This window comes from Thunnus albacares, chromosome 17 (assembly GCF_914725855.1).
Source record: "Thunnus albacares chromosome 17, fThuAlb1.1, whole genome shotgun sequence".
Taxonomy (NCBI): Eukaryota; Metazoa; Chordata; class Actinopteri; order Scombriformes; family Scombridae; genus Thunnus; species Thunnus albacares.
Genome location: NC_058122.1, coordinates 25,612,072 through 25,625,884, shown reverse-complemented (window position 1 = coordinate 25,625,884; position 13,813 = coordinate 25,612,072). Strand labels below are relative to the sequence as shown.

The 13,813-nt window shown below is 39.4% G+C and overlaps 1 protein-coding gene and 1 long non-coding RNA gene across 3 annotated transcripts in view; one reads left to right on the top strand and one right to left on the bottom strand.

The window, feature by feature from the left end:
* Window positions 1-7,557, top strand: part of LOC122966360 — a 9,490-nt gene extending 1,933 nt beyond the window's left edge. Inside the window, exons 2-3 of the long non-coding RNA XR_006398375.1 lie at window positions 7,009-7,013; window positions 7,493-7,557. This is a non-coding gene — a long non-coding RNA (uncharacterized LOC122966360). The remainder of the gene's footprint in view (window positions 1-7,008; window positions 7,014-7,492) is intronic.
* map2k4a (mitogen-activated protein kinase kinase 4a) lies at window positions 1,367-13,813 on the bottom strand. Of its 2 annotated transcripts, XM_044330518.1 has the most exons (14): window positions 13,731-13,813; window positions 13,274-13,429; window positions 11,663-11,698; window positions 10,660-10,692; window positions 8,392-8,494; window positions 8,107-8,281; window positions 7,270-7,389; window positions 7,032-7,151; window positions 6,881-6,932; window positions 6,648-6,775; window positions 2,384-2,461; window positions 1,920-2,068; window positions 1,692-1,737; window positions 1,367-1,548 (listed from the first exon to the last, which is right to left on the bottom strand). In XM_044330518.1, exons 2-14 carry the CDS (start codon window positions 13,410-13,412, stop codon window positions 1,435-1,437), a joined length of 1,293 nt encoding a protein of 430 aa, XP_044186453.1. In that variant the 5' UTR covers window positions 13,413-13,429; window positions 13,731-13,813; the 3' UTR covers window positions 1,367-1,434. The 2 variants fall into 2 exon arrangements, with proteins under 2 accessions (XP_044186453.1, XP_044186454.1); XM_044330519.1 differs by lacking the exons at window positions 10,660-10,692; window positions 13,731-13,813 and having other exon boundaries at window positions 13,274-13,710.

Here is a 13,813-nt window from a genome sequence, read left to right as displayed (position 1 = left end):
GCGATGTCACAAATCATGCCCCTTAAAAATCAGATTTTTGTTGAGCTCAGAGAAACTTTTCCACTTTCAGCAGACAAATGTGGAAACAAACTCTACACATACATCATTCTGCAAAGAGAGAAACTCAAACATCCAACTGTGGGAAGAGGAAGAAAAACACATTTTTGAATGGAAGAGAACTTCAATCATTTTGCCCTGAAACTTTCAAGCTTAGAGCCTCCAAAACATACTCAGCCAGTGATGTAAACAGAAAAATTGAGTTGAAAAACCCCAAAATTTCCAGTATCGGATGCTCTGAATCTGCACAAATGAATTCCTGCGTCTGGAAAAGCTGCCAACAGCTGAGACAACAAAGCAGAGCTCAAGAAGAGCTTTGTGATGTCAGAGGAGTAGACAGACATTAGACTTATATGGGCATCATAGAGGTTTATGGGAAGCATAAATGACACATAACTCCCCAAAAACATTACTAGAAGCTCACTAACTTTTAACAGCCAATTTCCTGCCACAAAGATAAACTATATGACCAAAAATAAGTTGTATTTTTGACCTCAGGAATCTTAATCCTACAGAATAATGATGGTATTTTAGACGTCACTGTTCTTCCATGTTTGTGGGAACACTTCTTTCCTGTTTCAGACATAACAACATGACTTATTAAGACAAAAAATGAAGACAGAACACTTTTCCTCTCTTTCTCTCTCTCTCTCTTTATTCATACATCGACATATAGTCCATCGCACAGAGCGGACAGCGGCCTCTGAAGCGCTGACGACCGGACTTTGCAGTTCTAAAACATGATTCTGACCACCGACGCTTTTTTTCTTTTTTTTTTTTTAAACCGCTTTATACCCAGAGAAGCAAAGTTTCATTAAGATACCAAACACAATGCTTTTCATTCACGTACATGGAAGAGGTGGGACAATTCACAAAGAGCATGATTCCAGTATGTTGAAGAACCCTCCAAATCAAAATACTCCACATGATTTCAGATCTATAAATACATGTTCCAAGTTATTTTTTTTCTTCTTCTTTTCTTTAAATCACTGTACTAATCACTGAGATGCGTCCTCATCGAGATGAGTCGAGACCACGATTGATTGTTTTTCAGCTGCTATTATACTTAACGTGACTGTGCGTCAGTGTGTGTGTGTGTGTGTGTGTGTGTGTGTGTGTGTGTTTGTGAACAAGAGAGAAACAGAAGTGTGTTAACGTTGATATATTATACAGACATGAACGAAACGAACACCGCGTTTATTGCGACCGGTGTTCTTTGCTTTACAATTCTTCTTCTTCTTTTTTTTTTTTTTTAACACTGCAATAAGGGGACCAAGCAAATTTACACGAGGATTTTGTTTTGTTTACTTTGTCATGTCTTTATTGTTGCAGACTTGTGTATATTTATTGATGTGTTTTCGTTTCGTCCTGCTGCTATCAATCCATATACATGGGCGAGCTGGGAGAAGCCGGCATCTGATCCAGAACCCTGCAGACGTAACCGGCCACGTCCACCGAGCGCTCCTCGTACATCTGGATGAACGAGTCTTTCTGAGGTGGGGAAGAAAAAAAAAAAAAAGACCATTTATACATAAATATAACATAAAACTACTGTCATTAAAACATTCTGAACACTAAAGCAGATAGACATACAAAATACTTGCAAATAGATCAGTTCATTGTTCCCAACTTACCAGTAGCTCTTTGTACTTTGGCCTTTTCGACTCATCCTTTGTAAGGCTGGAAAAACAAATAAACAGTTAAAACATGAAAGGATGCAGTTCATATATTTGCCCACCAGGGGGACAAAAGAGCAAAGCAGCAGCAGCTGGAAAACCTTCTAACACAGCCAACTTCTAACAGGCTCAATTTTGTGACATTACAACACTGGAGAAAATTCATTTAAAGCGGTGTTTCCTCACCACGCGTTGACAAAGGCGATGAACATGGGGGAAAAGCGCCTCTCCTCCGAGTTGCTGAGTTGCGGCGGGTCTCCCCTCACCACCTGGGTCAACTGGTCGAACACACTGTTCCACTTCGGGTAGGGAAACCGTCCTGTAGCCAGCTCATACTGGAAGACACATCAGACAAACTATGTTGTAACGCTACAAATCAGGTGTAAAGTAACACTGGAAAAACATTAAGAAAGTAAATATAAAAGCATCTGATCTTACACGTACATCAATAGAAACTGTCATTTAATATAAAATGCAACTGTTTCAGATGTAAACACTGAGCAATAAGGACAGAATTTCAGATCTTTTAATATGTTTTAATGACTTTAAATGAATAAATAGATACTTTTCCAACACTTTAAGGATCTACCTTTAACTGTATCTATAAATATTAAGATAATATTTTTTTTTAGAGGCAAGTTAAAACCTACCAGTGTGATTCCCAGACTCCAAACGTCTGAGCGGACGTCGTAGCCTTGCCTGGACGCGCTGGGGTCTATTCTCTCTGGCTAAAAAAAAATTAGAAAGGAAAAAGATTCAGAAACAACAGCAAACACCCAAAAACTCCACACTGGGTTTCAAAGAATAAATACAAAATGTTTAAGAGATTTACCTGAAACATACATGTACTTTTAGTTCAAGGAGATGTACATGAAGAAGAGCAACTGTACGTAATATTTTAATTCTATGTCGCTAAGATGTTTTGACTGGAGACTGCATGTCAACCTGGTTGATGATGTAATCAATCTGCAACTATTCTGATCATCAAATACTCGTAGTTCATCTCTTTTATTTTGAGCAAAAATGACATTTTCTGGTTGCAGCGTCTCAAATGTGATGATCTGAAGCTTTTTAAGAAATGAAAACAAGTATTTTTAACTGTTTTCTGACAATTTTATAGACAAAATGACTAATCGGTTAATCAAGGAAATAATCAGCAGTTGAATCCATAATGAAAATATTTGAGTTAAGATGAGATGTTGGCTTGTAACACTGAACTATCAGGAAAAAAAGACATAATTTCACACAATTTAATAGCAACTTGTTAAGTGTTTCATATGATATGAGAGGAAGAGTTGCACCATTCTGACTTTTGCAGGTTTTTGGTGAAATTTCCTGAATTAAATCAATTATCAGCTTGAAATTATAGTTTTACTTTGACAAATGAGTTTTTTTTTTAATCTGTAAATTCTAACATTTCACATTAAATTGATCAGTAAGACAGTAAGAAAATACTGCTTTAATGATTTTTAACTGTATTTTTCAGGAAATCTGGGAACATCACTGCAAATGGAAGGTTTTAAAAAGACTTGATGAAAACCTTACTGAAATTTTATTTTTATTAGCAACTAATCATTAGTTGCTAATAAAAACATGATAACTGGTTCAAAAATCCCTGAGTGAGCACATATTCTGATTATGAGAAACCTGATAAGATGCCTGCAATATGCTTTGACTTACAATATTTGTGCAAACTCACACTTTTAAAACAACTTATCAAAGATTTGAACTGGAGTTATATGATGTTAAAAGTGTTTCTGCACTGCTTTTACGCCTCAAACGCACATGTGGCTTCAACATGTCATTTTTTTCCTCATTGTCTCGAGTTCCAGACAAGATTATCAGATAGAAACAGGTGTTCATGCCCAAAAAAGGTCCAAAACACATTAGTTTCTAGACATGCACGCCCTTCAGAATACCGAGTCAATTCATCACCTCTGGGCATGTTTTCACCTGCAACAACCAGATGCCATCAGCCCTCCGGCTCACACACCAAGTAGCACGTTCTTTCTTCCTGCAGCTTTTAAACTTCTGCTGATTCTGTCATTTACGACATCATGAAGTGTGTCAAGAAGGCTGCAGAAAAGCTCCTGCCTGCCCCGCTGCCGCGCTGCGATGGAGGAAGCACCTCGCTGGCCCATTTACAGGCCTGAATTAGATGCTGATGTCACCCAACAGAGCGGGACAGTCTGTGCTGCAGCGCTGCTGTGTTTTATGGAACGAGCAGCTGCATACTGCATAGAGCCTGCTCACATCTGCCAAGACCGGGAGTGTTTAGTCTCCACAGTCACAGACTATCAAATGAAAACAGCTTTACTGATGATTAATTTATCAAATAAAAACACTCAGCGTCTATAATGTGAGGATTTTGCATCTTTAACCTTTAACTGATGTTCAGACAAAATAAACAGTTGGAAGAAGACATCTTGGGGTCTAATTGTTTTGATATGTTAGAGACTAAATGACTGATTTAAGGTAATAAATAGTGGAAATAATCATAAATAAAAAGTGTAAATGATCATAATTTATGATGTGAGAAAGACACTGAATCGGATGTGCAGTTCATCACGTACACTAGCTTTTGTCTAGTTTTTTTGTGTGTTTTTTTGTCTGCAAATCCATAAATAAATCATATCATAAATCAGCCAAACAAAACCACAAAACCGTGACAAAACTGAAACTCCACGAAGACGCAGATAAGAGCGACCGTCGATCCGACGTGACTTCGTTATCTGAATGAACCCCGAGGTAAAGAACGTTTTTCTATACTTTGTCGTAACCGCGTATCCAAACAACGCTGAGGTCAGTTTTTTTTTTTACGTCATTAAACCTGCAGCCACCTGATGATCAAAACACCTGAGCGAGTGAAAACAAGAAACCGGAGATGAGATTCCTTCGCTGTGAGCTCACGGTCGTGGGAAGCTCCACAGCGGCGTCGTTCAGACCCGAGTCATGAATGAAGCACCCTGCCTTGGCCTTTCAGAGTGTGTGTGTGTGTGTGTGTGTGTGTGTGTGTGTGTGTGTGTGTGTGTGTGTGTGTGTTGGTCCTGATAGCCCCTACCCAAATTTAGAATGGAAACTGCTGTGGAGGAGGAGGAGGAGGAGGAGGAGGAGGGAGAGCCCCCAAGCTGACGTCAACGTAACCCCCCCGGACAGAAAATAACCTCGAGTGATGACGACATGGTGAGATCACCTCTTTGTAACACTGGAGGTTTGGATTACAGCCCCGTAAACAAGCGGCAGAGGAAGCACTGAGATGATTAGTTGATGATTTGATTAGTTGATGAGACAGAAAATGAATAAACATCTATTTATTTTTTGCAAACGTGCAACACAATCAGCTTCTTAACTGTGAAAATGTACAACTTTTCTTTGTTTTATATCACTGTTGTTGGAATTTTGGAGAGTTTTTCACTATTATTTGGCATTTTATGGATAAAACAATGGACTTTTTTGGATTTTTTTGGACATTGCCTGTCATGGACAGCACTACTCAAACCCCCTCCCTCCCTCCCTCCTCCAAAAAAACTGATGATGTCATAGTGAGGTCATCAGATTGATATGTTGATGTATCTTGCATGTCGATGCCGGAAGGGATTATGTAGGCCTATATGACACTAAGAATGATAAGCATTACAATTAGTAGGTCAATATTACCTATAAGTCCTTGTGAAACCACTCTTTGATCTGCCTGAAGTCGCTATGTTTGTTCAGGAGCAGCTACAAGATGCATCCAAGCATCTAAATACTATGGAGCCATTTGGTTACAACCATCAGAATAATAGGGCTGTAGTCAACCAATGTAACGGGACAGAGTAATGGGACAGAGTGCACAGTACACTCGGCAGCCACACATTTCTCTGTTCTGTATTTCTCTGTTTTGTGTCTTCAGGTTATGCTAACCCACTGTTGCTAACTTTGGAGCTAACCCCCTTTACTTTTCCAGCATTTGGGGAAACCACAGACGTGACTTTTTAGCATTTATTACCTGACACACTGTAGTCTGTACTGTACATTTACTGCCAGACTGACAACTTACCACTAACCTTTTCCTCTGCCCCGCTCGCATCCACCGTTACTTCTCTGATCCTCGCTCTTTCCCGCTTGCCATGCAAACATACTCCTTAACGGAGCCGCGCGACCAGTGGTTTCCCAGGCAACGACAGAGGTTGACTCGCGTACCGGAACAACGCTGCACAGAGACTCCCAAACGCTGTCGATTTCAATGTTATCAGATATTTAAAAAAAATTTTTTGGCCTGGCGGGGATTCTCGTTGTGTCATTATGGAGAAACACAGATTCAGTAAACGTTCAGTACGTTGAGTAACCGTTGAGAACGGTTAGACCCAGCGGTCTCCATTAAGTTGGGCGAGTTCAAAGTTGTGAAAACAACGGGGGTGTTTTGAATACACCCCCGTTGTTTTCACAGGTAATTTGTTAGTCTGTCCCTCCCGCCGCAGGAAATAATGGATTACTCCTGGAAAGCTGTTGATGTAGCACTTTTCTCCTTAAGAAAATAACACGAAGATTATTCGACCAATGAGAATTTAGTCGGACGAGAGCATATCGACCAACTAATCGACCAGTCGACCAGCAGACTACAGAATAAAGTATGATATTAATGTTTGCGGTGGTAATCAGGTCACAGAATACAGTGAAAAGCTGTTAACGTGTAATTTTGACATCCGGAAGTCATTATAATGAGATATTTAAGTCATAATTACCAGATAAAGGCCTCCATTTTTTTTTCTTTGGTGAATGCAATGTACTTCTGTAAAAATCACAAGAGTTTTGGGAGATTGTCCAGTTGGTCACCTTCGCCAGAGAGTTCATAATGTACCACATACAGTTTTTTTGGATGATTTTAGCGTCAAAGCTCTCATCTCTCACAGCAAAACCCCAGTGTTTACTTACCGCCATGTACGGTCTGCATCCCGCGTCTCTGGTTTTGGCGATGGAGTCCACCAGCTGACCACTGATGCCAAAGTCGCACAGCTTTATGTTGCCGTTCCTGTCCAGGAGGATGTTCGACGGCTTAATGTCTGAGCAAGCCAAGGTCGAAGAGAAAAACAGGAGATGAAGAGACACGTAAAGATGCGCCAAAAAAAAACAAAAACAGGACAGGAGAACGTCTGGTATCGTCTTACCTCTGTGTATTATTTTCAAGTTTTCTTTTAAGTGGTTAAGTGCTTTCACAGTCTGCAATGTGCAAAAAGAAGAAACGGTTATTAGTAGCAGAAAATGGTAATTGAGCTTCTTTATTTTTTGATAAAAGAGGGAGTATCACAGAAAACTTACAGCTAATGTTATTTTCCCTAAGATTTCTTCTGGAATCACGTCGTCTAATGAGCAATATACAAATTTGTAAAATTTGTCTAACGAGGTAGCCATAAGTTCCATACAAATCCAACAGTCACCCTGAAACACAAGAAATCATTCAGTCATTTACAGGTTGAAAAGTAAAACATATCACTGCTTTATTCAGCCTAATAACAATTAAATAATTAAATACATTCAAAATGTGATTTAAATTCACCTCTCTGAAAAGAGCGCCATAAAACTGCACAATGTAAGGACAATCACTACTCCTCATGACCACGTCCAAGTCCATCAGCAGCTGCTTCTGTTCCTTTTCATCAACCGTTGACCTAATTCTCTGTGATAGAGACAAAACAAAGTACAATCAAAGACTTTGTTCAAACTATAAAGCACTCAGTGAGCACAAAGCTCTGCTGAGGCTAAACAATCCTTTTAAAGAGGACGTATCAAGCACATTTCCAAGTCTACATTCTTATTCTGGAGCTCTACTAGAATATCTTTGCATGATTTACAGTTCAAAAACCTCCTTATTTATCTTATACTGGTCCTTTATGCAGCCCATCAGTTCAGCCTCTGTCTGAAACAAGCTGTTTTAGCTCCTGTCTCTTTAAGGCCCGCCCTCCTGATGAGACCACTCTCTTCTGATTGGTCAGCTTCTGGAAGCTCCCTCTTTCTCTGGAGGCTACGTAAACAAACTATAGTAGCAGGATTTCACTTCCCGTGGAACAATCATAACAACAAAGGCTGCAGAACGGACGGCCGTGTGTGGGCGTGTGAACAATCTGACATCATCAGGAGGAGGAAGTAGAAGTAACTTTGCTTTTGACTTGCAGGGAGCATTTTTACATACGTTCGCCTCAAGATTTAGAGCTGTGACCATGTTTAACATACAGCTAACATTATAACAGTGAAAAAATAACAGAAATTCACAAAAAGCATGATATGTCCCCTTTAAATGTCCTATTTTGCTAACTGTATATATGTTAATGTTTTAATCTGGATCTAAGTTTCCTGCTTAGTTCTCTGGTGAGGACAAAGACAGGTAAATGATCACCTTGACCGCCATGATCTGGTTACTCGGCTTGTGCACCATCTTGTTGACAGAGCCGTAAGCCCCTCGGCCAATCTCGCCCAAATCTTTGAGATCCTCGGCCGTGAAATCCCAGTGCTGCTCCGGGGAGATCTTCAACTTTCCTGATGACTCGATGCTGTGCGTTCTCAGCCTCTCTCTGACAGAGGTTATTATGCAAAATAAAAAAAAAAAAAAAGATTGAAAGTCTTAATGTGGGTTCGTTTTCAGGGAACTGACAGCAGCTGAGAATCCAGCAGGTTTACTTACATGTGCGGGTTCTGAAAGGGCGGCCCCGCCGTGTTCAGTGTGAATCTAGTCGTGGGTTTGATCGGAGGGTTGGCAAAGTTCAGCTTCAGGGCTTTGCGTTTACCTAAGCGGGAGAGGAAACCGCAAAATGAGGGAGGCCAGATTTTAAGTGAAGCGACACAACGTTGAGGACTGAGCAAGAAGCCAGAAGCAAATTCATCCCACATGAAAGGCCGGACTGATAAGTGAGTGAAAACAACACAAACCATAAAATGAGATAACACACGCAATGAGGAGACAAGTAAATTTATCCAAATTTACTCAAATCCATGAGGTCATGCTTTCCATTCACCAAGGGAATAAAAACTGGATGATTTACATTATTTATACCAAATTTGCTGTCAAGTTTCCAACAAATACTCACCTTTAAGCCTTTAATTGTATTGTTGAGGATTCTATATTTATCTTATTGTCAACAAATCCCATGAAAAAAACAAAACCAATACTGAATTCTGGGCACTGTAGTTTATTCTGAGTAAAAGTTCAAGGTTCATCTTGTCATTATACGGTGCAGGATCGCACAATGAAATTCAGCTGCAGCTCCTCTATGCTGCACACATAGACAATGTATTTACAACAGAATATTAGTATAGAAAAGTAGCACTAAAGAAGATATTATTAAAGGAAAAACTACATTATATTTACAGGGAATATACAGTTACTGTGCATTTTACATACAAATTTGCACAGTATAATGCAAAAAAAAAAAAGGTATGTAATGTGCATAAGAAGACTTAAAATAACAGAATATTCATGTAAATTAAAGCGTCCTGCTGCAGTAAAAAAAATCACTGGAGCAACAAATGTTGCTGCTTAAAATAGTCCCCAACAAAGGCACCATTTCCTCCTTTTTGAGTAACATTTGCTAAAAACTAGAGTGACCAGCTGTTCCAGGAAACTAAAGTCTTTTTTAAAAAAAGAAAAAAGAAACTAGGTATTTATGAACTTATTTGGTGGCTGAGAGACGGATTGTTGATTTTGGTCTTTTCATGGGATTTGTTGACATAAGACAGTGACACCAGAATTATCTTTTAACATTTATTTATTATATACTTTATGCTACTAATAATTTCAAGATCTAATTGATGCTGTTCAGTCTTACAAAGAGGCTTTATTTGCACAACCGTGGCTACTAGCATTTACAGTCAAGACAGCGGGTTTATCGTATGTTGAAGTTCTGATTAGATTATAATTAAATTCCAATTAGTAGACATGATTTTTTTTATACTGGTGTCACCTCTTTAGCAGCAGCTGATTACATGAGACAATTAATCAGTGTGCTGCTTTCTGAATTTGTTCATCACCTTCTTGCAGGTCTACCTACATGTGAATCCTGTATTTCGATGCAAAAACAGAAACATGCTGCTAAGATCCCAAAACGCCTACACCCATAATGCACACACACACACACACAGGTAAACATGAGATGGAGGAGGGGAGGTGGGGGGGATAAAAAGAAAACACTAATATCTCTTAGTGGAGACATGCTTCTCAAGGCCAACTGCTTTGATTTCACCTTGAATCGAAGGGAAAAGCGCTCGCTCCGATGCTCGCTCCGCCCCCCAAAAACACCACAAGAATGTTCGGATTCCAATAAATGGAAAACATCGTTCGAAACGACAACTCTCCAGTGTGCTCCTTGTCTCGACAAGCAAGCGCTATGCTGAGGTGCACCCATGCCAAGAAAAAAAAAAAAAAAAAAAAAGGCAAACCGGTTGAGAAAAAAAAAAAAAAAATGTGACAACACTACAGGCACTACTTTTGCTTGTTAGTTGCACACTGAAAACCAGTAAGGTAGAGCTTCCATTAGAGGATTTAACTGGGGATTAAATTAATTAGTTGGCAGAAACAAGAGGATTTTTGTGCCAAAATATCAATGGAAGCTCTGAGTTTTAGGCTTGTGCCGATCAGGACTAATAAAACAGGCTTTTGACAAGAAACTGCACTTTCTCATATCCCTGTAAGCTAAGCATTAAAGGACAAGTTTGCAGTTTTTCAAGTCAGGTGTTCATTTGACACCTTGAAGATTTGAAAAACCGTGAACCCGTCCTTTAAGAATCAGACCCCCCCCCCCCCAACCCGGCTGCCGGCACAAGCCTACATGAACCCATCAGAAGTCTTCACTCGGATTAGTTGAGAACAGCAGGACAGACTCCCCCATACCAGACTGTCAGGCGGAAACAAAGGGATGAGAACTGTTGGTGCTGAAGCAAAAGAGGTTTGGCTTACTTGGGGGAGCTCCAGACAGGTTTATCTGAAAGCCTAGAGGTGAGAAGACAGCTTTTATTTTTCCCTTCATAGTTTTCACCTTCAGTTTTGCCAGCTTGTTATGTCTTTCCTCAGGAGGAGGTTTTGTTAGTAGAACCTCCCCTTGCTTGATGACAGATTCTTAAAAAAGAACAAAAAATTTAAAAATCAACTCTTGCTGAAAATAAAAAAAGGCGTCCATTTCATCCAAAAACAACCCGGAATAAAAAAAAAAAAAAAAAGGACTGAAACATCCTGCAGTTTCAGTGCTGATAAATAACCTCAGAGAAATTGGCCTTGCTTTGCTGAGTCATCAAACATACTTCTACTGCGGGGTTAAACGCAGTTTTCTGGAGGGTAACGTATCAGCATGCATTTATGAGACAAATCCTGCACAAGCACTTGGATATGGTGACGTATGACAGCAAACAAAAGGACACAAAATGACCTGCAGATGAAAAGAAACAAAAAAGTGGGGGATCTAGAAGTGAGCGTGAACATGAAACACATTTTTTTAGTTTAATACATATTTTCTTGGGAGAGCTCACCATCGTTCAGCATCATGTCAGGAGTTAGGAAACATTAGTTAGCAGCATTAAGGTACAAAAAAAGATGAAATACAGTCAGGGAAATGTGGATAAAAATAGAATTATACAACAGCATTTACTCCTTGGTTATTACTGCTGTTATGTCTTATTAGAGTAGCATCTATCAGGGATGTAAAATTAACATGCAACTCAGTTATAAATCTGATTATGTTCATGTGAAATCAAGAAAAAAATCAAAGTGCTATCTGACATCATCAGGACTTTTATAAACTAGTAGGTAAAAAGTCAAACTCTATTCTAAACTATATTCTATACTATATTCTACTATCTGATCATTTTGCTTATCTCTTCCCACAACTTGTCATTTTCCTTCTAGACTGAACCGTTTCATTGGATTTCTCATCTTTCTCTACCAAGTCAATGAAATGTGTAGCTACCTGTTTCACTCTGACATCTCCAGCAGGTGTTGGACTCTGAAAAGTTAAAACGAGATATTGTTTGTACAGAAATACAACATTGGAATGAGCAGATGGTTCAGTGGAGACCAGTTCAGATATTTCTGCTGAACAACAGTAACAACAACAACATATACATAAATACGGATATGACATATAGATATTTATTCATATATTATAGTTAGGACACATGCACTCATATGTTTTATACTCTTTTATCTATTACTATTGCTATTAATTTTTATGTCTAGAAGCTGAAACCTGAGATTTTTACTCTCTTCTACTTGTGTAACGAGATGTAACAATAACGAAACTTGAACTTGAACAACTGTACAGAACAGAATGAACCCTATTACGCAAAAATTAGACTCAAATGTATTCGATTCAATTGGATTTTGCGTACCGGCGACCACAAACACAAGATGTAGTGTGATGTCTGATCATTTCTCAGTTGTGAAAGTGTTTTGATAAATTCAGCATATATAACACTCACATAGATCCCAATGCATTTGTGTGAAAGAGGTATGAAGCCTAATTTAGCAATAAGAGGCGTTAACGGTGCTATAACACGGTGCTGTAACTCTACATGTTTACTGGGAGGTTTGCATCATTTCAGTGGAGTATCTTCAAAGATCAAAAAGATCTCGCTATGTGCGGTCACAAAGAATGTAATCATGAGTAACCGGATTTCTTTAAATGCACCAACTCAGACAGAATGGATCACTGAAGCAACAGAGATGATTAAATTAGAAAAGGAAGCCTTTAGATTGCACAATAATGAAACATGGGCACCAGTGGAAAAGTACTTAATGTCACTATGAAAAAAAAAAATCAATCAAAAACAACTATTTTATTTTATTTTTTTTCTCTTTTTTAACCTAAGTTAATATTGTTGTCTTCTCTGTCAGTGCTGCTCTGCAGTATTAACATTGCATGACACAGTGAGAACAGGAGGAGAATAAGATTTAGTAATAAGGTTTATGACTGATATTGTTTGAGGGGTGGGTAAATTGGTTTGGGGGGGGGTGCTAGAGATGGTAGGACTCACTTATTTGTTAATTAAATGTCAGAATTCTGTATTTTCTGGTTGTACTTTGGTGAGACAATTAAAAAAGGGGGGGAGAAAAATGGGGATGCTGTAATTCAAACAGATGATGTAATACTGATTAAATGTACGCGGAATAGCGTATTTTTACCTATTGCAAGATTTTACAAAAAAATATATTTTTAAATCGGCTTCCATGGCACATTTAGCTTTAGTTGCGACTTTAAACTGCCGTTTTTCTGAATGGAGTTTGGCGAGATTGCCCCCCCAAGAGAGAACCTGAATGCAACGCGGGTACAAAATGTCAAAAAAAAAAATGGTAACAAGGACATTAAATTAATTATGCAAGGCGTAAGGAAAATAAATAATTCTCTATTTGAAAGATCTGGAGATCGATCAGTTGGTTGATTATTACTGCTCCGCTCCCCTTGGGAATATTTTTCAGTCCTGGGAGCAGCCTGAGCCTCCCACGGCTGGCCCTGCTAACATTAACCTTCACTGCAGCAGAATGTGAAGTCGCAGATATTTCCACACCTGCCTGCACTCACCCTGCATGCTGCTCACGGTGGTGATGTGCTGAGGCTGGGGCTGGTGGTGGTGGTGCGCTGCGGAGCCTGCGTTATTGCCGCTCGGTGTTGTTGAGTTGTTCGGACCGTGAGTCGCCATTGTTGTGTGTTTGAATTCCATCAGCAGCGCCGCCGGGGCTGCAATGCAGAGAGACACGGAGAGCAACTTCACCCTCCCTGCAGGAATAATTACTGCCTCACTCACGTCAACTTCACCGCAACACACGCACAGAGAGACCGCAGAACAGTTTAAAATGTGTTAAATTGTTAAGTTGTAGTTGTTTTGTTTGTTTTTAAAGTTCTGTGTTACGTTAAAAGCTACCCGTGTAGTAACGTTAACGAAAACAAACACCCAGCTAGGCTAAGCTAACTAAACTGGCCGAGAAGCTTTACGACCCGCAATCAGCTGACCAAGTGACACTGACATGTCAACACCCACCGACAAGCTAGCGGCAGTTAGCCAACACAACACCGGATGTGACGCATTTCGTCGTCTTCTTCGTTGGTTTTACTGGCGGACTA

Bases quoted from the DNA above. Each gene is read 5' to 3' on its own strand.
- map2k4a (XM_044330518.1), bottom strand. From the start codon at position 13,412: ATGGAATTCAAACACACAACAATGGCGACTCACGGTCCGAACAACTCA. The intron at 11,699-13,273 runs GTGAGTGCAGGC...TTAACTTTTCAG, and splicing joins CACCGTGAGCAGCATGCAGG to AGTCCAACACCTGCTGGAGA. The intron at 7,390-8,106 runs GTGATCATTTAC...TCTCTATCACAG, and splicing joins ACCAGATCATGGCGGTCAAG to AGAATTAGGTCAACGGTTGA.